Source organism: Xyrauchen texanus, chromosome 10, assembly GCF_025860055.1.
Source record: "Xyrauchen texanus isolate HMW12.3.18 chromosome 10, RBS_HiC_50CHRs, whole genome shotgun sequence".
In the NCBI taxonomy this organism is placed as follows: Eukaryota; Metazoa; Chordata; class Actinopteri; order Cypriniformes; family Catostomidae; genus Xyrauchen; species Xyrauchen texanus.
The window spans coordinates 2,848,538-2,876,365 of NC_068285.1; the positions used below are offsets into that span (position 1 = coordinate 2,848,538).

Sequence of the window (27,828 nt, forward strand, 5' to 3'; positions counted from 1 at the left end):
CCTTGTGATGAGTCAGTGTGCATATTTCAATGGCAGTGTGTTCCTTGTGAAAACAAGATATTTTCTGCATGAAAATTGTGCCAAAAGCAGAGAATTGTGTGTAGTGTTTTGAAAAAAGTGTGTTTTAGAACTGCAATTTGAGTGTAAAGCAGGAACTGTGCTTGTAGTTTAGCAGAATTGGTTCAGGGGGTTGGTGAATGAGTTACATGTTGTGGTCATTGTGTCTCAAGTACCAGAATTTGTGTGTAAACAATTGAGAAAAACTGTAATGCACCAGTTTTGTGAGAGTGTTAAACCAGGACTCTTTTACACAAAACGTTAATGATGATAGTTCTGTTTGAGTGGACTGCTCAGCACAAGAAGATAGAAACAAGTTTAAGTTAGCTGCTGACTAAGTGGTTAGTGCTTTTGCATGGACTTTACTAACAAGCTAGCGGCCTGGCCTAGTTAAGCCTGTGTGGAACTGTGAGACCAACAGCGGACAAAGACCCTGAAGGAGCCGAATAGCGTTGCCGAGTGTGAACTTCGCCGAGATCGTCAGCTGTGTGAGTCTTCTCTTTAATGGTATTTTCTTCATTGTGGATCTTCTCGTCATATCTCGTACTGCTGTCACTTTCAACCTGCGCGCGTGAGGCTACATTCCCATTGAGGGTGCAGGTATTCTTTTGTTCCCCTTCTGTCGCTCTCTCCACGTTGTGTCAAAGAAGCGACACTAGGGGTCTCTCTTGAGCGCCGATATTCACCTCTGAACTATGAAAAAAGGCCAATGAGAGTTGGCAACCAGTATTTGCATGTCCCGCCCCCGGACATACAGGTAGTTAAGCGGCGCAAATACGGGAGTTCATTCAGAAAATTTCTTCGGAGCCGATGGTCATGTTTGCAGTCTGCTGCGTTTTACACACCGAGTTCCTGCTATCCTCTGCTGCATGCTGTTGGATTCTACGGCGCACAACAGCGGCTTTCTCCTGTTTGCACGGCTGCAAGATCTCTCACGAGTTCTTTCATTCATAAAAGAGTGACTTTATTTAAAAGAGTAATTTCCTCTAAAAGAGCAAAACACAGCGGCGTTGAACGTCCTTTTAAAGATGCCTTTCCGCCCCTGTGTTGTTCCTGGATGCGGTAGAGTACTCTCCGCTTCCGACGGCCACAGGCATTGTCTCGTGTGTCTGGGCAGCGATCACACTGAGGCTGCGTTTGTGGATGGTTCATGTTCTCATTGCGAGAACATGACCATGACAACGCTGCGGTCGCGGCTTGCTTACAACCGTAAGCAAGCCACTCCAGCCGCCCCCCGCGTCGCTCCTTCTTCCCACGGGATTGAGGACGATGCGGCTGGCGGTGGAGGCGATCCGGGATGGCAGCGGGTGCAGCTCGCCGGATGCGCCCCTCGGACCACCCGCGCCCCGGCACGCTCGTTGACCTCCGTCCCCGCTCGAGGTGGCAGCGACTCGCCTCACAGCCAGTCTGCCTGCCCTCTTGCGATGGAAGCAGATGAGTTCGGCGCGACATCGGAGGGCGTGGGCTCTGATGCTGAGGGCTCCTCTGGGCTGCCGACTTCGGGCTTGCACGCCCAGGAGGAGGCCGACGCGCAGATGTCCGATATGCTTTCCCGGGCAGCCGACAGCGTGGGCTTGGATTGGAACCCTCCATCCTCCCCACAGCCATCACGGCTGGACGATTGGTTCTTGGGCGTGGGGCGCCGCTCACAGCCTCGCCCCCCCCGGTTCCTTTCTTCCCGGAGGTGCATGATGAGCTGACGTCTTCGTGGAGAGCACCCCTCTCCACTCGTCGCACCGCCACCTGCTCATCCGCCCTCGCCACCCTTGACGGCGGAGCGCACCACGGGTACACGGAGATCCCCCAGGTGGATAGAGCTGTTGCGCTCCACTTATGTCCCGGAAGCACTACCACCTGGCGGGGCCGCCCTGTACTCCCTTCCCGGTCCTGTAGAGCAACATCCTCGCTCACCGCGAAGGCCTACAGCGCTACCGGACGTGCCGCTTCCGCCCTGCATGCTATGGCTCTCCTGCAGGTCCACCAAGCCAAGGCACTTCGCAACATGCACGGGGGTGGCCCTGATCCCGACACGCTGCAGGAACTGCGCTCAGCGACCGACCTCGCCCTGAGAGCGACGAAGGTCACAGCGCAGGCACTCTATGGCCACTCTGGTGGTCCAGGAACGTCAGCAATGGCTGGACTTGGTTGAGATGCGTGAAGCTGACAAGACTCGCTTCCTCAACGCCCCTGTCTCCCAGTTCGGCCTCTTCGGCGACACCGTTGAGGACTTTGCCCAGCAGTTCTCCCTGGTGAAGAAGCAGACGGAGGCATTTTTCGCACATCATGCCGCGATGCAAGCTTGCCGCCACGGCCCAGGCCCCGCCTGCTCGCCGAGGGCGTCCTCCAGCGGCCAGAAGACCTTCTGCTCCGCCCCAACCTGGGCCCAGCTCTCAGCCCCGGCGTCGAGCAAACCGCAGGAAGCGTACGCCCCCTGCCTCACGGACCCCTTCGAGGACCCGGAAGGCTCCCAAGCGTCCCTGAGACAGCGGACCCAGAGGACGAGAAGTTAGCTCCGGAGGTGGTAAGACCGCTCCGTCCCCTGGTGGAGGGCCGGGAGGAGAATCTTTTGTTTTTTCATTTGCCGTACCCAAATTCTCAATAAAAGAGCTATTTCCTTTACCTCTGGGTCGCAAATGCCGTTCTCACGGCACCTTGCTTTCAGGCCTCAACAGTCTCGGCGCCCAGGATGCGGTGCTTCCGCCCTCAGCCCCACGACTGTTCCCCGGCCGGCCGGTTCAGACGAGTCCAGAGGACGCCAGCATCAGACCTCCTCCTCAGTCACGAACCCGCCCCCTGCCAGGTGCGCGGAACAAGGTAAGTGCCTTGAGTTTATCCTCAGCACCAGAGCCTCGGGATGCCACAGCACCTCCCGACGCCGCGTTACCTGTTCCGCACTGCTGCGAAGCCACACCAGGTACGTCCAAAATACTCGTCCCCTTGGTGCCCCTAGCACGGAGCTTAGAGGCATGGCTTTCACTGCCCAGCTCGTCACGGTGGCTGCACCGGACCATCCGACTCGGTTACGCAATTCAGTTTGCCAGGTCTCCGCCCCCCTTCGTGGGCGTTCGTTCCTCCGCAGTGCACGGCGAACATGCCCACTCCCTGCGCGAGGAAATCGCCTCCCTTCTAATCAAGGACGCGATAGAGCTGGTCCCTCCGACCGAAATGAAGAAGGGTTTCTACAGCCCTTACTTCGTTGTACCCAAGAAAGGCGGCGGCGTACGACCGATCTTGGACCTGCGAGTTTTCAATCGGACCTTGTCCAAACTCCCGTTCAAAATGCTTACCCAGAAACAAATTCTATCTGGCGTCCGGCATCTGGATTGGTTCGCAGCGGTAGACCTGAAGGACGCGTACTTCCACGTCTCAATTCGCCCTCGACCCTTTCTACAGTTCGCATTCGACGGCCAGGCGCATGAGTACAAGGTCCTCCCCTTCGGCCTGTCTCTGTCCCCTCGCGTCTTCACGAAGGTCGCAGAGGCGGCTCTTGCCCCACTGCGAGGAGCGGGCATACGCATACTCAATCACCTCGACGATTGGCTCATTTTGGCCTCCTCGCAGGAATTACTATGCGCACACAGAGACCAGGTGCTCGAGCACCTCGGCCGTTTAGGGTTTCAGGTCAACTGGGAAAAAAGCAAGCTCACCCCGGTCCAGAGCATCTCTTTTCTCGGTTTGGAGTTAGACTCAGTCTCAATGACAGCACGTCTCTCCAACGAGCGTGCTCAGTCAGTGCTGGAATGCCTCGCTTCTTTCGAACCAGGCACCGTGGTCCCTTTGAAACGTTTCCAACGGCTCCTGGGGCATATGGCATCCTCCGCGGCGGCCGCGCTGGGGTTGATGCATATGAGACCACTTCAGCATTGGCTCCAGACTCGGGTCCCGAGACGAGCATGGCGCCACGGCACGCACGGCGTGGAAGTTACCCCCACCTGCCGCCAAACCTTCAAACCCTGGACAGACCTCTGCTTTCTACGGGCAGAATTACCCTTGCAGCAGGTGTCCCGTCGCGTTCTGGTTACAACCGACGCCTCCAAATTGGGTTGGGGCGCCGTGTGCAACGGGCGCGCAGCCGCAGGCCGGTGGAACCGAGGCCCGCTGCGCTGGCACATCAACTGTCTAGAGCTGCTGGCCGTTTTTCTTGCCCTGAAGAAATTTCTTCCGTTGATTCGTGGCAAGCATGTCCTAGTCAGGACAGACAGCACCACGGTGGTGGCCTACATAAACCGCCAAGGCGGAGTACGCTCCCTCCACATGTCACAGCTCGCCCGTCGTCTCCTCCTTTGGAGTCAGCAGCGACTGGAGTCACTGCGCGCCACTCACATCCCCGGCAACCTCAATGTGATAGCGGACGCGCTGTCAAGGCAAAACTTGCCCGGCGGAGAGTGGAGGCTCCACCCCCAATCGGTCCAGCTGATTTGAGACAGGTTCGGCAAGGCCCAGGTAGACCTGTTTGCCTCCCAGGAAACCTCCCACTGTCCGCTCTGGTATGCCCTCACAGAGGCTCCCCTTGGGACAGATGCTCTGGCGCACAGCTGGCCCGCGGGGCTGCGCAAGTACGCTTTTCCCCAGTGAGCCTTCTTGCACAGGTGCTATGCAAGGTCAGGGAGGACAAGGAGCAAGTCACTCTGGTGGCCCCCTACTGGCCCAACCGGACGTGGTTTTCGGATCTCACGCTCCTCATGACAGCCCCTCCCTGGCGAATTCCCCTGAGGAAGGACCTTCTTTCTCAGGGACGGGGCACGCTCTGGCATCCGCACCCAGACCTCTGGAATCTCCACGTCTGGTCCCTGGACGGGACGCGGAGGATCTAGCCGGCCTACCTTCGGCCGTCATAGACACTATTAACCAAGCCAGAGCCCCTTCGACCAGGCATCTTTACGCCCTGAAGTGGCGTCTGTTCGCGGACTGGTGTTCTTCCCGTGCCGAAGACCCGCAGAAGTGCGCAGTTAGGTCGGTGCTCGTGTTTCTTCAGGAGAGGCTGGAGAGGAGGCTGTCCCCCTCCACCCTCAAGGTGTATGTTGCCACTATCGCGGCCCACCACGACACGGTAGACGGCAAGTCTCTTGGTAAGCACGACTTAATCGTCAGGTTCCTAAAAGGTGCCCGGAGGATGATTCCCTCCCGGCCTAACCTATTTCCCTCCTGGGATCTCTCGGTCGTCCTTATGGGACTCCGGAGACCCCCCTTCGAGCCGCTTGACTCAGTTGGACTCAGGGCCCTCTCTCTCAAGACCGCCCTGCTGACCTGCTGATCACAACACCTAACACTTTTGCGAGATTCTACAATCTCTGAGTTGAGTCAGTATCGTCCCGTGTTCTCTCAGGTACCGAGCCCGTAGAACTTGGTGGCACGTCCACGATCTGACCGGGTGAATCGCTTGCACCCAGCACCCTTCCCCCTAACCAGGGGAAACAGTGCGCCTTCTTTCCCAGGAGATCCCAGGTCTGGGACACTGGTTGACTCCTCCCTAGCCCTCGTGGGTCGCAGTTCTGCGGAGGAACTCGCCGACCCAAACCACTGCGGGTACCACTAGCTACCCTGTACTGGTATAGGGGCCCCACAGGTAAGGCCCTGTTCGGACTCCCCCTGTGTGTAAAACCACGGTTCTGTCCCCTCACGAAAGTTGACTTCGTGTTTCCCTTAGGCAGTTGCAGCTGCCTCGGGTGCCGTGCTGTATGCTTTCCCCCTCTGCGAGGCTGGATCTACCACCGCACTACTGTTCCGCATAAGACCTAAGTATAGGCCATGCGATATATTTGCCACTCAAAATTTGCCTCCCCTCCTGGGTAGGTGTGGCCTCCGCAGGGTCTTCTCCGCCCTAATAAGGGCTAAGACCCCCTTCCCTCAATGCGTGTAAGGGCCCCAGCCGTAATTGCTCTATGCGAGAAACATAGAGAGAAAAGAGGCCCAGCCAGGCTGGCCCGTTCCCATGTTGGCGGCCGTCACCTTGTTCCCCCTCCAGGGTAACGATAAGGAATCCTGATGGCTTAAATGGGGCATTGGGGAAGGGTACGTGCAGCCTGATACAGTTGGTCGTTCTGCACGTAGGTATACCTGCTCGCTCCTGTATCAGCGGATCACGTACACGGCTCAGCGCATGGCTCTTTTTAAGTGGACCCCTAGTGTCTCGTTCCCTCCATCGGGGAACGGAGGTTACATACGTAACCTAGACGTTCCCCTTCTGTAGCTCTCTCCACGTTGTGTCTCCCCTGCCACGTCACTGAGCCGAGCCCCTGTTGTGGCTGGACCGAGCTAAATACAGGCCTGCATCATTTAAACATTTGAAGGGTATTTCAGTTTAAGCTAGGTTATTGCCGGCTATTTTTTTTATTTATTTTTTGGCCCTTATGTTTTTAATGTGAATTTAAATGCATTTTTGATTTGAGAAGTCATTATTATATTATTTATCGGTGTGAACGCTTTCCTGGTTTTAGCACCATATCAAAATATGAACCTGACTAATTCTAGATTTGTCAACTTGACCTTGCAGTTTTCATCCATGATTACCACAATGACATACTTCAGAGAGAGAGAGGATTCACTCTTTCTTTTGGCTGATGTAAGTATTAATGCTAATTTGAACAGCTGTTTCTAGAGAATATTGATTGTAATTAGGATCATAGTTTGACATTTCAAAGACTATTCATGTTTTGTATACATGTGTCATGCATTTGAGGGTCCATTTTATTTGCATCATTCAAAAATCAAACTTTACAGGTAATAAGCCTGTTATAGAATTTAACTGTGAATTGCAAGATAGGCAGACATACTTGAGCTGGTCAAGGGGTTGTATCACAAAATATAACACATAAGCATAACCTCTATAGAGGAGCCTATTAGAAAGTATTGTAAAGAAAGACACAAGTATGTTCTCTATTTATATTTAATGAACTTTTTTTTTCTTCCTACTTTTTTGACTCACACAGCTGACGATCTCGGCAAAGTTCGCACTCGACAACGCTATTCGGCTCCTTCAGGGTTTTGTCCGCTGTTGGTCTCACAGTTCCACACAGGCTTAACTAGGCCAGGCCGCTAACCGCTATTAGTAAAGTCCATGCAAAAGCACTAACCACTTAGTCAGCAGCTAACTTAAACTTGTTTCTATCTTCTTGTGCTGAGCAGTCCACTCAAACCGACAGAACTATCACCATTAACGTTTCGTGTAAAAGAGACCTGGTTTAACACTCTCACAAAACTGGTGCATTAAATTAACCTTAACACTTTTCATTCAGCCGAAAACGAGCTTCTCCCATCTTACTCTTTCGTCCCTCCTTCGAACTCAAACGTTATTGGCTCATTCACAAAACTTTCAGAAATTAAAATAAATTCACAAAACCTTTGTGTAACTCTTTCTTCTTATTCTTAAAGGCATTTTCAAAGCATTTTCACATATATTATTTCACAACAAATATATAAAATTTTAAATGCTGGATTCAGTATAACATGAAATTTACCAAATATGCATTTCTCTCATTGAGTAAATCATAAAGCCATTGCTGGTCAATGAATCTTAACTTTTATACCTCTATTTATTAAACTATGAAATTATTAATTAAAACTTGTCTCTTATATTAAAGAATACATTTCAACCAGGTTACACATACATCTAATTTAGAAGAGAACAAGTGGACAGCCATCCATATAAAAGTATATGTAACAACTCTTATGATGCCTTTAAAAGCCCATAAAACTTGTATTATCCTGGACGATACAGCATTTGAGAGGAGCAGTGAGGAAGATCACAAAGTCACATTTCTGTGAAAAAGATTGAAAATAGAGTCCCTGCAAACACTGAGGTCATGTGACTTTGTATTGAAACTCAGTTCACAATCTTATTTTAAAGTAACATGCAGCATTGTGAGAAACTCACTGACCTCATGGCAAATGTTTCGAACATTTACATGTTTTCATGAAAGATACATGATGCAAAATTGTCAATAAAAGCAGTATGTTGAAGACAAAAACTTGAAAATGTCATATTTGGGGTATTTAGGTATTTTTATGTTCTTGCTCTTTTAAGGGTTATTGATCAGCAGACTTATAAAATATTATATATTATAATCAAATATTATTATTAAATATCAGCATTAATAATTAATTATATTTAATTTAATTCAATAATATATAAAACATGAGATTGTGACAGGCTTTTTGACAGTGGCGTATCCAGGACATTTTTACTGGGGTGGCCAAGATGGGGCCCAGACCTAGTGTGGGGTGGCAATACCAGGAGAAACTTTATGAATGGCACATAATCAAAATGTGTAAATATTGCATTGCTTTGCTTCAACATCTACAGTTGTATAATAAATTAATTCTAAAACTCATGGTAGCATTCACTGAATTGTTTGTATTAAATATCAGACTGTTGTTTTGACGTTTGACAGTTTTCTATTCCTGTTCTATTTCAACCTATTACAGTTTCTGGGAATCTCTGGTTATTTTAACATAACATCCTTTTTAACCCGGAATCCTTTTTAGTCTGTAACACATGTTTAAGTTAATCTGCGTATAACATCAGGTATACTGTATAATCATAAAAAAGATACATGTCAAAAGTACAGGTGCTAACTGAGGCGCCTTCTTGTGGTTAAATTAAAACAAATCAATCCAGTCAAAAGAACAAAATTCCAGTATAATTTGCACCAAATTGCTTTATAGTTATAATCTTATATCTTAAACAAATAATTAATCTTATAATTAATAACAGATAACCTTGTGAGGTAATCTTATAAAGAATGGACTTACAAGTCATGTTCTTCAAACTTTTAATGTCAAGCACAAGAGGATAATACAGACAGTATAATAAAACACTGTTCTGTAAACTTTAAACTCTCATCCAGCATCACGTATGGAGAAGTCAGTGAGTACTGCCTTCTTGTGCACACCCCATGCAAACATAGCATTGACATGACCCTCTGACTTATCATGTGCTTTGAACCCAGCATCTCTGTACATTGCCTTTTTCCAATTATTAAAGCCTTGCTGTGATGTGAACACTGATGCTGGGGTATTTGGCAGGGAGAAATGCCTACATGCATAACAGTAGGCAGAGTCTTGGCTTTGAGAATATTCAATCCATGGATACCGTTTATACCAGTCACTCTGGAAGCACCTCTTCCTGTTACCTTGCAGTGTCCGGGGAAATACTTTCAGATGAGGCTGTGTTGGACCTGCTGCTCTGGACTGTGAAACATCTGCAAATAATAAATCAAAATCAGTCCATCACTGTGAGGCTAACTGGTGCAATGTATCAATGCATTATTACATAATTTTATAAAGCATGTCATATGAGCAAGAATGTAACATTCAAATTACATTCAAAAGGATTAGTTACAAAGTCAAGTAACAGTCAGTATTACAATTTGTTCCATGATAATTACATAGAAGGCACTCATAATTTTGTTTAAATGTCAAAACATACCGTGAGGTCTGGATGGGGCAGCATGCGCTTTTATAGCCTGAAGAGCCTCTTCATCAATGGTGCCAACATCACCTCTTATAATGTCATTATAATCACTTTCCCCACTAGATGAAGAACCTGAAGTGATACAAATAATAATCATCACATTCATAGTTTGCTCATGGACACATTGATGTGACTTTTGTTACTGATCGTTCTTACTGTATGTTCTATATAGAGATATTAATAATATTGTGTATGCTGTGTGGGTTTGCTCTGTATTAGCAAATTAATATCATACACGGAGCAAAAGTGGATAACCCTTTTTAAATTAAATCAAATATGAGCACAAAAAACAAGTAAATATTCATGGAACTCAGAAAAGGAAGCAACTGGATTTGACATACTATTGTGAGGTGAGGCAGGTGGTGCTCCAGACACTCCTGTATCACACTTACCATGCTGTGCAGGGGGAGCTGACTGATCACTGCTGTATCCAGGCAGTGAGTGGGCTTTTCCACTGCTGCTGGAAGTAGCTGCGGCTGGTTCTATCTCTTTTCTTTTTTTTTAAGAAAAAGATTTTAATAGCTTTGCTTCTCTTCATAGCTGTTATCCTGGGGGAAATGCAATGCAATCAATCATTCAATCATTTATTCATTCATTTATTGCTATAACTGCACTATCCAGCAGATAAATGGTTAAATTGGGTACAAAATCCGTGTGTGAAATGTGTCTGTCTGGAAACCCCAAAATTGGAGATTGAGCTCTGTATACAGTAAAAAACCAAACTCAATTTACAGTGTTTACACAGGTTTATTTCCCACATGTTCTATAGCTTCAATTCCTTTGAATATTACCAAATAAAATAGTTAGTCAAATCATTTGCGGCATAAGTGCAATTTGCCCTGCCTCTGCATATTTAAAATGTCAAATAAGGTATACAACTTTGAAGATTTGATTGATTTGATTGACCAATAATACACATAAAAAGCTCATAAATAAATAACTAATGTAAAGACTTAAAGTATAGTCACAGCACCCCCCCCCCCCTCCCCCTCCCCCCCTTCCATTTCATTTCACACACAGGTTAGCCATATAACTTTAGCTATTGAACATATACATCTGTAAAACGCTTTACACACCTCCGTCATTAAATCAGAAACATGGCATATTTCATGCCAATATCAAGATAACGTGCTGAATGTGGTGTAGGGTCTAGCTTACTCTTTAACCTAGCTACTGTTAACATGCTACATAAATGTTTTCACATTCAGATGGAAATTCGTGATGAATGAAACGTTAAATTAGATGAACGTACCTCTCAATTAACAAAATCGACGCCGTCAAAATTCAACTCCTTGGAAGTTGGAGGTAGATGCTAGCTTGTGTCAGCTTCGTGCTTCTGACCAACCGTTATACTCCAGACCTGATGCCCGCTGCACGTGACCTGCCTGGCCACCCGCGGTCTGCCCCTCCCCACTGATCAGAGATCAGCTCACACAGCTTCAGTCCCACCACTGCTATAATGGTCAGAAATATAAAACTGACCCTGGGTCAGTGTGGCTGATGTCATCTTTGATTGACAGGTGTTTCTCTTGGTTCTTCGTTCTTGTGTTGATGAACATGTTGAACTACCAATCAGTTCTGGGGTGGCCACAGGGGGGTCAATGAGATTTCAGGGGTGGCCCTGGCCAGCCACCACAGGCCACCCCCTAAAATCGTGTTAGGCCCTAACACTCTTTAGTATTTCACATTATTTACGTTGAGTTAAACACTCCTCCTCCTGGTTAGCTAACGTTAAAGCGGCAGAGGAACAAACAAACGTTGCGTTTCTCTGTTTAACTAAGGGTTTCTTCCGCTAATTTAATTGATATTAACATATTCACAAGTTGATGATATCACCCAACAGCCAAAAAAACGGGCGCCAATAGGTTACTGTTAATAAAATGTTCTTTAATCAGGTGACACATGTAGGTATGATGTTAACATTACAAATCAATACATTTGAAAATGTCTCTGTTTTATATAATTAAATATAATAATACAAACAATATACTAACCTTTTTGATGAATCCTTTGTAAAATTTCATTCCCAGTTGTCCTTTATCTCACTTTCACCAAACAGTATGGAAAAAAATATTTGAAAAGAAATTTCTCTTGCCATTGGTCAGTTTTTTGTGGGCAGGTTCACTACTGTAAATGGATTTACGGTATTTACAGTAATGTACTGTATACACATTTTACAGTATCTTGCTGTACGTATTACAGTAAAATACCGTTCAAATTCCAAAAATCAGTTACAGTGTAGGTCCTAAAAATGCAAGTGGATGATCAGATTTTCGAAGCTCGAGAAATCACAGACAGTCAGCATAAATTGACACAACATATTGAATCGAACAGCTGGAGGCGTAATGATGACATTTATGCTGACTAAACTGATTTTCAGGAAAGAAAGTACATTTTTTGACCAAGACTTTATTTTGTTTACAACGAATACTATTACAGATAAAATCATATTAATTAAATTAGATTAAATTCTAGTTTCTCTGGCAAATTGTGATACATTTCCCTGCTAACTTTAAACCACTGTGCTAATACAGCTTGCTAAACAATGGCTGATGGGGTGGGGCGAGTTGTAACACACCTTTGCAAAGTGTTACAAGCATCCCTTTACTTTCAACTAACAGCATGTTCTTGATTTTCATAATTGTACAGAATTCATAGACAGTGGAAAAGACAGACAGCATCTCTCTCTCTTTCTTTGCCTGTCAATGTTTAAAAAAGCATCTGATGAGGTCACAAAAAGGGCAAGTCAGTCAGATCTGTTGTGACTCTGATTCAGAATATACACACACACATTGTAGAAGTGTTCATTAAGCATACACACCATTAAAAAAGTTTGTAATTTACACAAACGGTGTGGCTGTTTTTGGTTCTTTTGTCTAATTATCACATTTACCCCAGCACGTGTTTCCCGGTAGTGTGGAAGGTTGTAATAAAGGCACACCGTGTTTATGACATCAACTCATGATGAGGTCTGTGATGTTCTTGCAAAGGTTTATTTGGTGACATTTCTAGTAAACAAATGTAAACGTGAAAATTTGAGAACTCAAAAAATCAGTGAGTTAAAGGTGCTGAAGCAAAAAGTGTTACAACTACACCCGTCCCCCCTATTATTATTTAATCTGATAGTAAATAATTTCAATCACATCACAGTGAGACACAAAGTACTGTCATTGTATTGAATTCAATCAGTTTAATTGATGAAATGATTTCTAGAAAGAGTTTGGAGTTGTGTTGATGTGAGATACAGTGAGTATATTTCACTCAACCAGTTGTGTGTGTGTGTCTCTGATGATCAATTTCACACAGACACACTGAGGAATCAAGATCAACTGTAAATCCAGCATAGAGGGGTCGAGTGAATGTGGTGATGAGTGTGTGTAAGTGTGTGAGTGTGTGTGTGTCAGAGACGCTGTAGAAGGACAGAGTGCCGGCCGGACAGTCCACATACACTCCTACTCTCTTACAGTCATGTGAAGGGGGACGTATGACAGTTCTGTTATTATTGTGACGGACAGTGAACGAGTTATTACAGAACCACAGACTCCAGGAGTTTACATTGAGTCCAAACACACAGTCATCTCTCTTTCCTTTCCTGCTGATTTCTTTATATGACACTGATATACCAGCACCATCTCCACTCCATTGAGTCTCCCAGTAACAGCGTCCAGTCAGACTCTCTCTACACAGAACCTGATGATACACATCAAATCTCTCTGGATGATCAGGATATGACTGACACTCTCTCACACGTGTCACCTTCCTGTTCCCCTCAGACAGAATGAGTTCAGTGTGTACTGTGTTTGAATCCAGTGTGAGATCACAGACATCTGAACACAAGAAGAGAAAAAACACTTAAAACACAACAATAACTAAACCAGTGTGTGTGTGTGTGTGTGTGTGTGTGTGTGTGTGTGTAAATCATTTACAAGACAATGCTATTTACAAGACAATATTTACGGCGTTACAAACGGCAAGGAGCAGAAGGCTTAGAGAATAACCGGCCAAGGAATGCGAAAGGCACCTTGGGCAGGTAGTCAGGGTGAGGGTGCAAAGAATGCTTTTGGTCCTACCTGGGGCAACTCAAAACAGAGACAGAGCCTGTAGGTACCCAAGTCTCCTTCTTGAGAGTCAAAACCATCTTGAGAGTCAGAAGTCTACCAAATGCTGACTCTAGAGGTTTTAAAAGGGGGGTCTTACCCTATGAAGATGTCCTAGCAAGGATGCCTCTTAGAGGGCACCCCGCCCACCAAGGCATGGCAAAACGAAGTGGAGGCCACATAGAACCTGGCAGTGGCGAGGCAAGTGCCCGCTGACAGTTCTTTCTACAGAAAATCCAGAACTGAAGCAAACTGGCAGTTAGCTGGTTCTGTAATCTGCACTTATTAGAAGGAAACGCAGTAGAGGAGACATTGCACTGTTCATAGAGGCGAAGAGGTCCTCTTCTTCCCTATACGATCTCACCCAAACTTGTTCCAAGTGGAAGAAGCCCACATTTAAAATGGTCTTGATAAACTCAGGAGAAAACCCTGTGTCCCTCAGTTGGTACCCTTAGGGGCCAAGCATGAAAGATTCCACAATTCGGGGCAGGGATGAAATACTGTCCCGTGCCTGAGATAAAAGATCCTTCCTGTTCGGAATCGCCCAAGGCGAGCCATCGAGGAAAGAAATTAGCTCCGAGAACCAAACCCTGTTCGGCCAGCGCGTGCTATCATTAAGAAGCAAGACCCTTGCTGGCCAACTACTACCTTAGGGTGGAGTTTTCACTCCCCCGTTGGTATTTTCTGTCTGAACAGTAAATCTGCTCCCACATACGGGCATCCAGGGATATAACTGCCCTGTGTGACAGGAGCTTACCCTGGGCCCTAAGGAGAATCTGACGTGTCAGAAATACAGCTGACAAGAACGTGGATCTCCCTGATGATTTATGTGTGAGGCTACCGCTGTATTGCCCACCCGCACAAAGACATGGCAGCCTCAGGAGAAAGTATTTCAAGGCCAGAAATACAGCCATCAACTCGAGACAGTGACTGTGACAACCGAGCTGACGACCCTCCTATCCCCTTAAGCTGGACGACCACTTAAAGTCGCTACCCAGCCCATCAGGGAGGCGTCTGTCGTTAGCAGCCTGCGACAACAAGACACACCTAGAGTGGGATCCAAGGTAGAAAACCGGGGTCTGAACCACATAGAAAGGGAACAAAGCCCGAGGCGCGTAACCCTTATTAGCCTAGGGGGTTTGGCCCTTGGAAGAAATCCACTGTTTTGTTGTCTGTTGCCATCCTACATCAGTAGTTTAATCACATGGAGAAGTGTTGGTTCTTATTCATTGCGATCAAATGATCACTTGCTGCTCTTTGTTCCATTTGCCCAAACAGAACTGGGGAAAAGGGCTTTTGTCTACTCCGCTCCTTCTGCATGGAACTTTTTGCAAAAAGACTTGAAATTATCTGAACTCATTTCCTTAAATGCTTTTAAGTCCAGATTGAGAGAACCTGAAATGACCTGTTTAAATTGTAAATGTTTTTAATTGATTGTGTTGTATAACCTTTATAAATGTAATTGATTGTGTTTTTGCTGCCTCTTGGCCAGGACTCCCTTGAAAAAGAGGTTTTTAACCTCAATGGGACTTTCCTGGTTAAATAAAGGTTAAATTAATAAAAAAATAAAAACTGGCTTTGAACCACAACAAAAACGGTCTTATGTGCAGAAGGTCCAGAGGGATCACAGAGGACGCAGTCGCCCTGAGACCTAGTAGAACCTTGACCTAGCCTGACTTTGCTCAGGGTATACTGAATGGACTCGATTCTAGCGGGAGACAGTTGTGCCCGCATAGTGATCGAACACCATACCCAATGGACAGTGTTCTGAGTGGGGGAGAGGACGCTTTTCATGGCGTTGAGCCTCAACCCTATAGAAACTAGATGAGCTAAGACGGTATCACTGTGCTGAACTGCCAGTTGCTGGAACTGCGCTAGGATCAGCCAGTTGTCTATGTAATTCACAATGCGGATGCCCCGGAGTCGCAAAGGAGCCGGTGCTGCATCATGCATTTGTGAATGTGCAGGTTAATAAGAACCCGATACTGGAAGGCTTCGCCCCCGAAAGCGAACCTCAGGATCTTCCTGTGTTGCGGCAGAACTTCAAAGTGAAGAAGTGCATCATAAGATCGATGGTGACCAGCCAAACATGATGTTGGGCTTGTGACATGATCGTCTTTATAGGCAGCATCTTGGATTTGAACACCCAGACTGGGTAGTTCAGGATTTAAGAGCTAATGCCAAATGCAACCCCTCACCCTCCATGGGAACCAGGAAGTATATGGTGTAATAACCTGACTCTCTCTCAGGAAGGGGAACACATTCTATGCCCCTTTAACCAGGAGATTTGCAGTTGTTTTTTTTTTTTCTTAGAGTAGACATGACTAATCTGGTTCCACAGAAGTGGTGACCACGCCGTTGAAACACAGAGGATGGCAAGAGAATTGAATTCTGTAGCCTCTTTCTACTGTTCTTAGAGCCCACATAGAAATACCGGGCAGAAGTTTCCACGCTGCCAGGTTTTCTAGAATGGATACTAATTGCGAAACTTCCTGTTGAGGGGATGACGGGTGTTCCGTGTCCTTTAATAAGGCAGGAAACAGCGGTACACCCAACTTTTAGATGGAAGCCTCTGCCTCCCGAAACACCAGAGGCGGCGGGAAAGAAGAGGATTCGTGAGGGTACCGGGAGGGGATGGTACACGCGCCCCGTCCCGAGGGGAGATACCCCCACCGGGTTGAGCGCAAGACCTTCAGAGTTTTTTCCTTTTTGAAATAAAGTCTTGCTTTGGAGGCTGTCGGGGGCGACGAGCCTGTCCCCAGTCGTTACGAGGGGGAGCACGACTCGCCACGCTCTGTTTTTGAGCCTCCCTTCTAGCAGGACTGGGGTGGGACTGGGTGTCCGACAGCCCCACCCCCTGAGTGCAGCGAGGAAATAATTGCCCGAAAGCTTCCTCGTGGCTTTTTGCCTCCTGGAACCTGGAGATAACCGTAGTCATGGCGTCTCTGAAAAGTCCAGAAGGCGAAACCGGGGCATCAGGGAGGAAAGTTTAATCTTTGTCCTTGATGCCCGATAGGTTGAGCCACAGGTATCTTCCCGTGCTGACCAAAGAGGACATAGACCGTCCAATAGCACAGGCTGTCTGTTTGGTCGCGGGTAGAGATAGGTCCGTGGCTCGACGAAGCTCAGAAAAGGCTTGCTCGTCGAGCACAAGGTCAGCCTGGTAAGCCTGTAATATAGCCATTGTGTGCAGAGCAGCACCAACCTGACCCGCTGCTTGATAAGCCCTCCCCACTAGCATGGAGGTAGTCCTGCATGGCTTTGTGGGGAGAGTGGGTCTCTTAGTGATGATGTCGAGCCAGGCGAGAGATAACCCACAAGTGTCTCTTCTACCGCCGGCATCAAAGAATAGCCCCGTATCGCAGCACCTACTATAGTTGAACATCGAGGGCATGAAGACACAGGAAGTAAAAAGATTCCTCCATGAACGAAAAAGACTCATCATGGAGGTCATCAAAGAAAGGAAGGAACTGAAATAGCTTTCCTTTCCCCTTTTTTATTTTATTATTTTTATTTTATTTTTTGGCCACCAGACAGAAATCTGTCCTTATAATTTGGGCGTTTTTGGGGGGTGGGGGGGTGCGGGTCTCTTATTCGCGTGGCCAGTCTAGCTGTAGTCTGGCCACAGCCTGAGTAACCACCTCAAGTAATTTCTCAACTTTATTATTGTGGAATGTAGAGAGGTTAAGCGCCCACCTCGTGAAATGAAGAGACGCCGAGGCGCGCTTCAGGCTCACGAGAAGGATCAACTGGATCTGAAGAGAGAGCGAGCGAAAGGGGCGGACCCATCTCTCGCTCCTCAGCCAGATACATGCGAGAGAAACACGATGAAAGAGTGGGCGCTGACTCCCGGAAGTAAGCGAGGCCAGCGCGAGAGCAGCATGCTCTTCCCCAAATCAAACAAAACTGATGTGTGTCTGTCTCAGTCATAGAGCGGAGACAGGGAAACATGCATCGTTTGCCTTGATTTTCAGTCATTTTTTCATAAAACGACAGATATATATATATATATATATATATATATATTTTTTTTTTTTCAGAGAAAACAGAAAGGAGAAAAGGTTCACTGCACACTGCCTAACAGAATCTATCTCCTAACAGAGGAAAGAAAGTTTGACAGTTTGTGATAGCACACAGCACAGAATGGGTCTGAAGACGAAATGTGTGATGATGCACCGGTGACGCATCTATTTATAGCCACTGCGCCAGGTGCGTCCAATGATTACATCGGCAGAGACTATAAATTCCAGTCAATGTTCATTGACGTGTTGTATACATATTCACAGCTGGTCACACTGAGACGTGTTCCCAAAAGCGCTTAGCAAAAGCGCAGCATCATAGTGAAGCTTTTTGTAAAGGGAACAGCGAGTGTGTGTGTGTGTGCGCATATATGAGTGTGTGTGTGTGTGGGCGTGTGTGTGCGCGCATATATGAGTGTGCGTGTGGGTGTGTGTGTGTGTGTGTGCGCATGTGTGTGTTTGAGCATGTGTGTGTGCGTGTGCATATGTGAGTGTTTGTGTGTGTGTGTTAGCGTGTGCGCGCGTGCGCGCGTGCGCGCGTGCGTGTGTGTGAGTGTGTGTGTGTGTGCGCATATGTCTGTGTGAGTGAGTGTGTGTGTGAGGTGAGTGTGTGTGTGCGTGTTGACCTACATTTGCGTGGTTCTGCTGTAATCCTGAATTCTCCTCCATGATCCACACTATAAAAACACAAACACACACAAATGATGACATCACATTCAGCTTATTGATTGATTTATCTTTATGAATTAATATTTATTAGCTTTATTGGCATGATAAAAAAAATGAGGCTGTAAAACCATCAAACTTTTACATCTAGTTGAAACTTTCAGAAAAGAATCTAATAATGACACACAGGACTGTTATTTAGTTTTCCTGGAACTGAATGTGTTAACACTAACAACAAAACAAATATGTGATTAATCGTGATTCAATATTTCAATCCACTGACAGTCTTACAACACATGAGGGGTGTGAGGGGTCCAGGAACTGAGTTTGACACCCCTGCAATACACACACACAACATCCCACCAACAATAAACTCAAGTGCTTTCACACTGCACTTAACCCTGGGTTATTGTCTTTTAACCCCACTTTTAACCTCCAGTAAAGTAACATTACACACTTGTAACTCTGAAAGGTGATTAGCAACACTTTTAATCCTGGGTTATGAAACGGCTCCAGATCAGTGTTAGCGCTGCTATTAAAAGTACAGTAGTAAGTTTTTATCTGGCTCTTATTCGTCCCAATAGTACCAGTGGTTTTGGACTTTATACTGACACCACAGACTGATCACTGCCCGACCCCCCCTGTGAAAAATCCTGCACCGCCCCTGTTAACTGCTGCTGCGCCACACAAAAATGTCTGTAAGGTGGACTGCTGCGACTCGTAATCTCTCTGGCGGCTGATGAGACCGTTGTGTGCTCGCTCTTGGTGCTTGATGTCACACCGTTTATCTGTGATCATTATTGATATTATTAGTGGTAGTAACTGATCAACTGCAAGACAGTTTGTTATGTGCGGTCAACATGGCAGCATCCATGAGGGCGCACCAGCTCAATGTCAAATTAAACAGCTTTTATTGAGGTCAGTATCTGACTGGAGTCATCATCTAATGTGAGTGTACATCATTTTAAACATATTTGTGTGCTATTGTGTTTATTTGTAACACTTTTTAAATGAGCTTAATACAGTGACAGAGCACAACACAACCAAATGTGCTACAGTATCACTGTTCATTTCCTGTGTGCTAATGCACTTTATAAACCCTATTTAGTACTTTACAAATAAAACAGATTATTAGTATTAAACATATTGTAGTCTTGCTGTTGTGCTGCACTTAAGCAAATAATAAATATTATAAATGAAAATAAGCTCATCGTAACATTTCATATAAACACAATCCGTTTGCATCTAAATATATTATCCTCCACAGATTTCATGGGACGATGCAACAAACTTTCCAAACAGAATAACTGAGAACCATTAATGGTGCCAAACCCAAAATGTCCAAAATACTCTCACACTGCAGATTTCAGCAGTGAAATAAATGTACTATAAGATACTGTCCAAAGCATTAACCAACAGATTCAAACTTTACATATCTAAATTAATTCACGCTGACCAGTCATATTGTATTCCTAAACGCACAATATTTGATCATTTGTTTTGAATACATGATCGGATTTCTTTTGCCAGAGACAATAATCTTAATGTAGGATTTTTATATTTGGACCAAGAAAAAGCTTTTGATGGTGTAAATAAATGTTCAGGGTCCGACATGTCTTTGTGGTGAGATGAGCCCGTGCCGTGCCTTTAAATGAAGTGTTGATTCAATGTAAAATGAGGAAATCACAATTTATCAAATGTATCTGATGATGTCATCATTCAGATTTTATATTTAAACAGATTTTATATTCATGCAATACTGTGAATAAGAATGTCTATGGTGTGAAAATCATCTATTATTAAACTGGGGTATATCGTGAAACTGTTAAACCGTTACATCCCTACTGGAGATGCTGCAACTATTACAGAAACCATCCTCAACATCATTACAGCAGAGAAATGCAGACCTGCAGACACGCTTGCATCATTTACCAGTGATGCTGCTTCTGTTATGATCGGTAAGATTTGAACATTTCACTTTTATTTGAATAGCAGTTTTGATATAGAATTGATTTTTACTGTCAAGGCAAGAAAACTGAAGTAAGAGACTAAAAGACCTTTTCCCTGAATCACTGTCACTGTCCACTGTGTTCCCCATCCAATAAAAAGGGAAAGTCTTACCCAACCAAATACTGCAAAACCATTTCAACAATATTTTGGTTATATCAAGCAAGCAGCACCTTTTTTTGTCAATGTGTGAATGGCTTGTAACACAACTTATAAAATGAGCCCTTCACAGACTTCCTAGGTTGCCTATTAAAGCCTGTAGACTGATTTTCATGTGAAGGGAGCGGGTCGCTTTTGCCTGGAAAATCAAAAATATGTGATGTTTATGTGCGCTACCGAGAGCCTCAGTGCTTCTCTTCCACTATTCAACAGCAACAACAAACTGCAACACTAGATAACGTTATCTTAGAGATGAATCCAGCAAACATCCCAGCACAACACCGACTCCAACACAAACTCAGAGTAAGCCAAAAAAAACATTGATCTACTGAATCCCGTCTGGCTAAGCGGGAATGTGATCGAGTGAAAACTAGAGTGAAAATCGGCAAGGTATTTGATTCCTGGATGGACCTTCATTCGGTTTTGGGGATCAAAACTGTCCCTGAATTGGTGTTTTTCTTATTGGACAGGTAAACTTACATAACTGCAAAGCGTCTCGGGTTACATCTGTAACCCTTGTTCCCTGAAAAAGGCGGAACAAGATGTTGCGCTGCTAAGCGCTACGGGGAACAATCTTGCATTGTGAGCGGCTGTGAATTTGTGTGAAACACATCAATGAACATTGACCTGAATTTATAGCCTCGGCTGGTGAAGATCATTAGATGCACCAGTGGCCAGGCTATAAAATAGAGGCTTCACCAGCGTGTCGACAGATACCTTTTTCTGAAGAGCAGTCCTGGGACGTCCCAGTGCGGCAAAGCAGCGCAACATCTCGTTCCGCCTTTTTCAGGGAACAAGGGTTACACATGTAACCCGAGACGTTCCCTTTACAAAAGGCTTCACTACGATGTTGCGCTGCTAAACGCTACGGGGAACGCAATACCCACGCCGCCGCACTTGGGGCTGTCCGGACCCCTACGGTTGTGCAGTGTACTCACAAAAACGCGAGAGGTCTCAGACATGAGCTTGAGATGTCGGCTCAAGGGCATAAGAGCCCGGAGTAGCATAAATATCTAAACCATACAATTTTGATGAATGTGTGCGGAGAGGACCAGCCTGCCGCATCACAAACTTGTTCAGGCATGAGCTGAGATGTCGACTCATGGACATAAGAGTCCGGAGTAGCAAAGCATCTAACCCATAAAGTTCGATGAATGTGTGCGAAGGGAACCCTATCGCAACACAAACTTGTCATAAAAACTGATGAATGTGAGCGGAGAGGACCAGCCTGCCGCATCACAAACTTGTTTAGGCATGAGCTGAGATGTCGACTCAAGGGCATAGGAGCCCGGAGTAGCATGAACATCCAAACTATAAAATCTGATGAATGTGTGCGGAGAGGACCAGCCTGCCGCATCACAAACTTGTTCAGGCATGAGCCTTTCATGAAAACTGAAGAATGTGCACGGAGAGGACCAGCCTGCCGCGTCACAAACTTGTTCGGGCATGAGTTTGGGATGTCGACTCAAGGACGTAAGAATCCGGAGTAGCAGAAACATCTAACCCATGAAGATTGATGAACATGTGTGGAAAGGACCAGCCTGCCGCATCACAAATGTGTTCAGGAACACAGAAGGCTTCCAGAGTGACTGGGTGTAGTGTCGAAAAAGGCACCTTAGGAAGGTAGTCAGGATGAGGATGCAGGATAGCTTTGGTCATACCGGGGGCAAACTCTAAACAGGCCGGCAAAACAGACAGAGCCTGTAGATCCCCGATTCTCTTAAGAGAGGTAATCGCCACAAGAAAAACCAGCTTGAGAGTCAGAAGTCTGTCAGACGCTGACTCTAGAGGTTCAAAGGGGGTTTCGGCCAGACCCTCCAGGACTATTGCTAAGTCACATGAGGGAGTTCTGGTCCTAACAGGAGGCCTCAGTCGCCTGGCTCCACGAATGAAGTGAGCGAGTAGAGGGTGCCTCCCCAAAAGCGCCCCGTCCATCAAGGCGTGGCAAGCCAAAATGGTGGCCACATAAACCCTGAGAGTAGCGGGGAATATGCCTGCTGACAGTTTTTCCTGCAGAAAGTCCAGAACTGAAACAATTTGGCAGTTAACTGGATCTGCACCATGTAAACTGCACCACCTTTCGAAGACACCCCATTTATTGGTGTAGATTCTTCTGGTGGAGGGAGCCCTAGCACTAAGAATGGTCTCGATAACTTCAGGCGACAGCCCTGTGTTCCTCAGTTGGTACCCTTCAGGGGCCAAACATGAAGTTTCCACAATTCGGGCCGGGATGAAATATCGTCCCCTGTGCCTGAGACAGAAGGTCCCTCCTGTCCGGAATCGCCCAAGGCGAGCCGTCGAGGAGAGATATAATTTCTGAGAACCAAATCCTGTTCGGCCAGTGAGGCGCTATCAGTAAGAGGCAAGACCCTTGCTGGCTTAACTCTGGCTAAGACTCCTGGGAGCAGAGAAACCGGGAAAAGCATACAGCCACATTCTGGGCCATGTATGCGCCAACGGCGTCCAGACCCAGGGGGCTGGGTGACTCAGAGAGAAGTAGAGGGACATTAGCAGTCTCTTGAGAGGCTGAAGAGGTCCACTTCTGCTCTGTAAAATCTCTCCCAAGTTTGTTGTACTACCTCGGGGTGGAGTTTCCACTCGCCCCTCGGTATGTTTTGTCTGGACAGCAAATCTGCTCCCACATTTAGGCGTCCAGGGATGTAAATTGCCCTGAGTGACAGGAGCTTGCCCTGGGCCCAAAGGAGAATCCGACGTGCCAGCAAATTCAGCGAGAACGTAGACCTCCTTGACGGTTTATGTAGGAGACTGCTGCTCTGTTGTCCACCCGCACAAGGACATGGCAGCCTCTCAGATGTCGGAGGAAGTATTTCAGGGCCAGAAATACCGCCATCAGCTCGAGGCAGTTGATGTGCCAATCGAGCTGATGACCCTCCCATTCCCCTTGGGCTGGACGACCACTTAAGATCGCACCCCAACCCGCCAGGGAGGCGTCTGTCGTTAGCATCCTGCGACGACATGACGCACCGAGAGTGGGACCCAAGGTAAGGAACCGGGGTCTGAGCCACATAAAAAGGGAACGAAGCGTAACCCTTATTTGCCTTAGGGGACTGGCCCTTGGATGAAATCCCCTGGCTTTTAGCCACAGCTGAAACGGTCTCATATGGCGAAGGCCCAAAGGAATCACCGTGGATGCAGACGCCATGAGACCTAGTATTCGTTGATACTGATGAACAGTGCAACTTTGACCTAGCCTGAGGGAGTTCAGGGAGTTCTGGATGGAGCTGACACGAGCGGGAGACAACTGTGCCCGCATCGTGAACGAGTTCCATATAATCCCTAGATAGGTAATTTCCTGGGTTGGAGCAAGAACGCTCTTCTGGACGTTGAGTCTCAGACCCAGAGAACCTAGATGAGCCAAGACGATATCCCTGTGCTGAACTGCCAGTTCTTGAGATTGTGCTAGTATCAGCCAGTCGTCTAAATAATTCAGAATGCGGATGCCCTGGAGTCTCAAAGGAGCCAGTGCTGCATCCATGCATTTCGTGAATGTGCGGGTGATAGGGCTAGGCCGAATGGAAGAACCTGATACTGGAAGGCTTCGGTCCCGAAGCTGAACCTCAGGAACTTCCTGTGCTATGGCAGAATTCCAATATGGAAATATGCGTCCATGAGATCGATCGTGACCAGCCAATCGTGATGTTGGATCTGAGACACGACCGACTTGACATTAAGCATCTTGAACTTGAACGCCCTGACCGAGCGGTTCAAGCCTCGAAGATCTAGAATCGGACGCAACTCCCCACCCTTCTTGGGAACCAGGAAGTATCTGCTGTAATAGCCTGACTCTTTCTCTGGAAAGGGAACATGTTCTATGGCCCCTTTTGCCAAGAGATTTTGCAGTTTTTCCACAGTAGACATGCCTGCTCCGGTCTTACGGTAGTGGGAACCACGCCGTTGAAACGCGGAGGGCGGCGAGCGAATTGAATCCTGTAGCCTCTTTCTACTGTCTTTAGAACCCACATAGAAATACCTGGCAGAAGTTTCCACGCTGCCAAAAGTTACAACTTTTGTGTCTTACATGACTCTAATCTAGGAACTGAGTCTCATATTTTGTGACATGCAGACCAATGAAAGTGTGCAGAATACACTGAAAATATAATTTAAATGTTTAAATATGTGCAAAATGCTTCAAAAAACACCTTCATGCAGCAATATCAGAGACTCAAGTGTTTTTTTCTAAATCAAAACCATGAATAATTTTGTTTTTCCCTTTTCATGAGTAGGTTCTGAATTCCCTTGAATGCCCCCAGAGTGAGTTATGTCCACACACAAAATATCAAAAGAATGCAAAATCTGTTTTTTGTCTACTGTACTGTTGTTATGATAGTGTGGAAGGCAGGAGAAGGCAGACGGGAGGTTCGGATCCAAATGCGGTTTATTCACAAGCAAATAATACTAACACAAACACATGAAAATGAAAGGGTCCACGATGGGAAAAAGAAACTAAAACATGAGGTGAACAGGGAGCGAACATCCACGAAGGGCGGGGTAATCCTCGAACGAACAAACAACAGGGAAACATGAACAGCAGGGTTATCCTCAAACGAAATAGCAAACTGCAGGGAACATGAACCAAGAGCATACAAGAGCATTCACAAACGTAAGCACGAACATGAAACATCAACGATCGACAAAGGAAAGGGGAAACAGCGGGGTTTAAATAAACAGACACGATAATGACAAAATAACAAACAGGTGCAGACAATAACACTGTGACGGCAGTGATGAGGGCCGGGAATAATGGGAAGTGTAGTTTATACAAAGACTAGTGAAACACGGGGCGGACAACAAGGAAAACGTGACATGGAATGTGATAAGTGATGAGTGAAACAGAAAACACGGGGCAGACAACAAGGGATCGTGACAACTGTATTTGTTTCACTTCGTTTTTTTATACATAGTGTGATGTTCAAAAGAAAGGTCTATGATGATTCAATGTCTGAACTTTATTAATACCAGCTTTCTCAACACGAGGTAACACGTAACTCCCCAGTTCAATGCCTAGCTCGTCTTTCCCAATAGTTAAGCACCACAGCTCCCCCATAGGGTTACTTACTCATTACATGACACATAGCTATATAAATAAATTGTCATAAATCATCAATACCGTTTATCTGTACACTGTGTGTGTTTGTGTGTGTCTGTTTGTGTGTGTGTGTGTGTGTGTGTCTGTTTTGTGGTTAATTCAAACGTACATACTATTTTTTTTAAAATGTAAATATCCCAAATGTTTCTGTGAGGGTTAGCTTTAGGGGATAGAATATATATAATAAAAATCATTGTGATATGGAGAGTCCACATAATGATAGGAGTAACAATGTTTGTGGCTGTGTGTGTTTACAGGTTTAATATACGTACATCTCTGATGTCTGTTTTAGATCTTTTCATCTGGAAAGCAACATCTACTAAACATCTTAAATATCAGATTTACAACATTCTAGATCATAAATGTCTCAAAGACATCTGCTGAATGTCTTATTGTCATTCAAGACAATATTTGTCATCTTATAGACATATTGCAGATGAGCAAACAATGTAAAATAGATGTTGTTAAGATGTAAACACACATCAAATAGACGTCTGGTTGATTTACGTGTGCTATCAGGGATAGTTTGTACAGTATAAACATCATTATGTCTATGGAGAGTCCTCATTATGAAAGGAGTACCAACATTTGTGTGTGTGTGTGTGTGTGTGTGTGTGTGTGTGTGTGTGTGTGTGTGTGTGTGTGTGTGTGTGTCAAACACATTGTCACCTAATGTAAACAAAGATGGCTGGACTGGAATGATCGCATTTCCCTGTTGTGTTAACTGCATATAGGTGAGCTGTTGTCCATTATCGTGATGTTTTGCGACAATTTGTTTGTCTGTTTCAATGAGCGTACTGTGTGCTTGAAAAGACTATTGAGTTGCTGTTTGAGTTACTTGTGATTGACAACAGAATGATCACCTAATGTAAACAGACATGGCTGCAAGGAACATTGATCCCAATTTTGTGTTGACTGTTTGCATACGAGCTGTAAACTTTTATAGTAGTAATTTTGTGACCATTTGGATGTCTATGTCTTAAAATAATCATACCATGTGCTTGAAAAGACTGTATGAGCTTCAATTTGTGTGAATATGAATTACAGGCACTTGGGCAGAGCAGTTTAGTGTTGGTATGAAAACTGATTTGAATCTGACATCACTGACTGCAGCAGAAACACAAATGTGTGATGCTACTTTAAGGGTGCCAGTCATAAACCATCACAAATATGCACCAGTAAGTGTGAAAGGGTTAAGTGACAGATGCTTAAAGACTGTTCTTTTGAATTGTTTTCCTAAAATGAGTAAAAAATAATATTCTATATAAAATATAATGATTACAAAAAAGTCCTCATTCTAATGAAACATTAAAAATATACGTCTTCTGTGTGTATTTGTTAAAGATTTCCATTTTTTAAAAGGAATAAATACAGGTGCTGATTCAGTGAATTAACTGACCATTCAATAAATTCAAGACCAATTAGGGCCTGGGTTTAAGGGGTTAATATGGGAATAAACAGGGTTTTACAGCTCAACATACTTAAGTTTGTCCAGTGTGCAGTTTGGATCGTTGAGTCTTTCAGAGAGCAGCTTGACTCCTGATTCTCCTGGGTGATTGTAGCTCAGATCCAGCTCTTTCAGGCGTGAGAGATTTGATCTCAGAGCTGATGCCACAGAACAACAGCCTTCCTCTGTCACCATACAGCCAGATAATCTACAAACACACATACATAACAGTCAGACAATCTAAAAAGGTGCATATAACCAGTCAAATAATCTACAAATGCACATTTCAAAATCAGCATTTACCAGCAGCCATATTAACCTGCAGCTCAAGACTGGTTGCCACTGAAGCTAAGCAGGGTTGAGCCTGGTCAGTACCTGGATGGGTGATCTCCTGGGGAAAACTAAGTTTGTGATTGGAAGAGATATTAGGGAGGTCAGCAGGGGGTGCTCACCCTGTGGTCTGTGTGGGTCTTAATGCCCCAGTATAGTGAAGGGGACATTCTACTTGAAAAAGACACTGTCCTTTGGATGAGATGTTAAAAACAGATCCTCACTCTCTGTGGTTATTAAAAACATCCTAGAGCACTTCTCATAAAGAGTAGGGGTATAACCCTAGTATCCTGGCTAAATTCCCCCCATTGGCCCTTCTCAATCATGGCCTCCTAATAATCCCCAGCCACTAATTAGCTCTATAACTCTCTCCTCTCCACCAATAGCTGGTGTGGGGTGAGCATACTGGTGCACTATATCTGCCATCGTATTATCCATGTGGATGCGCACACTAATGGTGGTTGAGG

At 45.6% G+C, this 27,828-nt stretch overlaps 1 protein-coding gene across 1 annotated transcript in view; it reads right to left on the reverse strand.

The window, feature by feature from the left end:
* LOC127650626 (NACHT, LRR and PYD domains-containing protein 12-like) overlaps positions 1-27,828 on the reverse strand; it is a 125,689-nt gene that overhangs the window by 61,256 nt on the left and 36,605 nt on the right. The window contains exon 11 of the mRNA XM_052136157.1: positions 27,066-27,239. Coding sequence (XP_051992117.1) covers positions 27,066-27,239 — 174 coding nt within the window. The remainder of the gene's footprint in view (positions 1-27,065; positions 27,240-27,828) is intronic.